At 42.2% G+C, this 2,500-nt stretch overlaps 1 protein-coding gene across 2 annotated transcripts in view; it reads left to right on the top strand.

The window, feature by feature from the left end:
• The window catches only part of LOC138957044 (uncharacterized), a 67,860-nt gene that overhangs the window by 36,466 nt on the left and 28,894 nt on the right, over positions 1-2,500 (top strand). Inside the window, exon 6 of one of the 2 annotated variants that reach the window (XM_070328217.1) lies at positions 720-2,500. This exon is cut by the window's right edge and continues 985 nt beyond it. The exons of the other annotated variant lie outside the window; for it this stretch is intronic. Within the exon in view, the coding sequence (XP_070184318.1) occupies positions 720-745 (26 nt within the window). The 3' untranslated portion in view covers positions 746-2,500. The remainder of the gene's footprint in view (positions 1-719) is intronic. 2 annotated transcript variants of the gene reach the window in all.

The raw sequence follows: 2,500 nt of genomic DNA, 5'->3' as shown, positions 1-2,500 counted from the left end.
GTGACCCTCCACAACGGAATGAGCCGCATGTCACCTTTGCATGATTTTCATATTTTTACATTTTGATAAAGAAGTTTTTATGCTCTATCCAGTGGTGAAAACCGTTTTAGGAAAGAGCAAAAACTGTTTGAGTTATAAGCCTGTGACTAAGGTGACCCACACACTGTTACCAGACACTCCCCGGACTTAGAACCGAGCGAGGTGACATGTGACTCATTCCGTGGTGGAGGGTCACATATTATGTATGCACTAAAAATATGATCTAAACTAAAGAGAATCGGTGTGTGCAAATTAGCAACAACATTTACTTGCTTCGCCGAGTCGAGCGCGGTTACTCAGCTCGGTGTTCGGGTATGGGCAAGCCAAGCCTAAGTGCTTGTAGTCTTGATGATGACTGGTTTTCTGTGGTGATGTTTTAGTTTCATGCCGACTGATTGACTAAATGTGTTGAGATCGCTTCACGCGACTCGTTCTTATCTAACGTGGTGCTCATTTTGTTATGTGGAACCAATCTCCTTGCACCTGAAAGAATAACAATCATTGAAATGAAGAAGCCACTCTCATCCCTTTTTTTCTCCAGATCTTAAAATAGTGCTCTCCTTTAGTAGTTTAGGTTGCTTATTGTGCTGTAATATTGTTGTAGAATTACAAAGTATTGTTATGACAACCAACTCTGTTGACAAATACGTTGATATTGTTTGTTCATGGTTTTTTTTCAGATCTACTACGTCACTGCTTTTCCTAGTTCAGATGAACCGTCGACTCGCACTGCTGTCAGTGCAATAAGAAAGTTGACCAATAATTACCGTTTTAATCTGGTTTTTGTTTGTATTGCGTTGGTATTCTTTTGTATTTGGCTATAATTCAAACAGAACAAACTATTAATACATGGAATTGTATAGCACCTAATAAGCCCCACCCTCTCTTTTATTATCTCTCTCTCTCTCTCTCTCTCTCTCTCTCTCTCTCTCTCTCTCTCTCTCTCTCTCTCTCTTTCTGTAATTGTAATTTCCATTGGCATTGTCTCTCTCTGTCTCACTCCCAGTCTCTGTCTCTATTTGTCTGTCTGTCTTTCTCCCTCTCTCTCTCTCTGTCTTCCTCTCTCTCTTTCTCCCTCTACCTCAATCCTCACTCGCCTTAATTTGCTTCCATTCGCTTAATTACATTACATTGTATGTTGGTTACTTATGTCGATGTACTTGTAGTCGATGTACTTGTATTACTAATCTAAGTTAAGAGAAGCAGTAACCTCGTAGTGAAATGATGTGAAGAGTCTACATGGATACTATTTTACGATTTTTGTCACAATTTGTTATTCTCTTTTTGCACGTGCTTGTTTGTTTCGTTCGTGGGCTGAAACTCCCACGGCCTGTACGTGTACGACCGTAATTTATACCGCCATTTAGGCAGCCATACGCCGCTTTTGGGGGAAGCATGCTGGGTATTTTCGTGTGTCTATAACCCACCGAACTCTGACATGGATTACAGGATCTTGTCCGTGCGCACTTGGTCTTATCCTTGCGTGTAAACACGACGGAAGATAATGCACTAGCAGGTCTGCACATAAGTTGACCTGGGAGATTGGAACAAAATATCCACCCTTAACCCACCAGGCGGCCGTGGCCAGGATTTGAACTCACGACCTTCCGATTAGGAGGCCGATGTCTTAGTCACTAGGCCACTGCGCCCGTCGTGTGCACGTGTTGAGTGCAATGATATTTGATGCAACTCTTTTGCTCACACCATTATTTCATTAATTATAGGGACTTTTTTTGGCGCTGCTTCCGGATAAAACTTAGGTTGTGCTTCGTCATATCCTATCGACTGCATGAAGAGGTATAAACGGCGTCAGTGATAAACTAAGTCATACTACCAAGTTATTTACTGCCTGTATGTTATTTTTCCTTCCCCTAATAATCAGATTGCAATGCTAAAGTTTAACAGAGTGTAGAAATCACCAGGATAAAAAAAAAACATTGATCATCGCGGAAACGCAACATAGAGATCATAAACCACCGGTGTGGACATTATCTCCAAGTCTGTGGCTAACCTTTCAGCATTATTTCAAAGGCTTCAACATGTCTTCAGATTGACTCATGCAAGCTTTTTGATTGGCCCTCAACATTTTTCTAACAAAAAGTCAGTATAATATACAGACCTCCAAAAATCTCAGAACATCAGGACTAAAGAAGGAGGGGTAAAACCTACAATTTGAAATTTTGAAAATAAGTGTGAGTTTAGAGGGAGCGGTCAGCGACCATACACTTTATTTAAACGAGACAGATATGCAGCAAGAGGGAGTGAGGGGGGGGGATGGGTGTAGATGAAGGAGGAAGTGGTAACAGAGTCCCGTGAGAACAACTGCGGGTAATGGAAGAGGGTTGGAGGGCAGGGGGAAGGTGGTGAGTGAAGGAGGGGCATCTGGAATGAAACAATGGTAACAGATAAGGGAGTCCAAGAGCGAGTAGTCATTGGTAGCAGCGCAGAGGGGCGCAGTAGC

This window comes from Littorina saxatilis, unplaced genomic scaffold (assembly GCF_037325665.1).
Source record: "Littorina saxatilis isolate snail1 unplaced genomic scaffold, US_GU_Lsax_2.0 scaffold_426, whole genome shotgun sequence".
Lineage (NCBI taxonomy): Eukaryota > Metazoa > Mollusca > Gastropoda > Littorinimorpha > Littorinidae > Littorina > Littorina saxatilis.
Note: the sequence above shows the minus strand (reverse complement) of the source record. Positions and strands in the feature narration are given on the sequence as shown.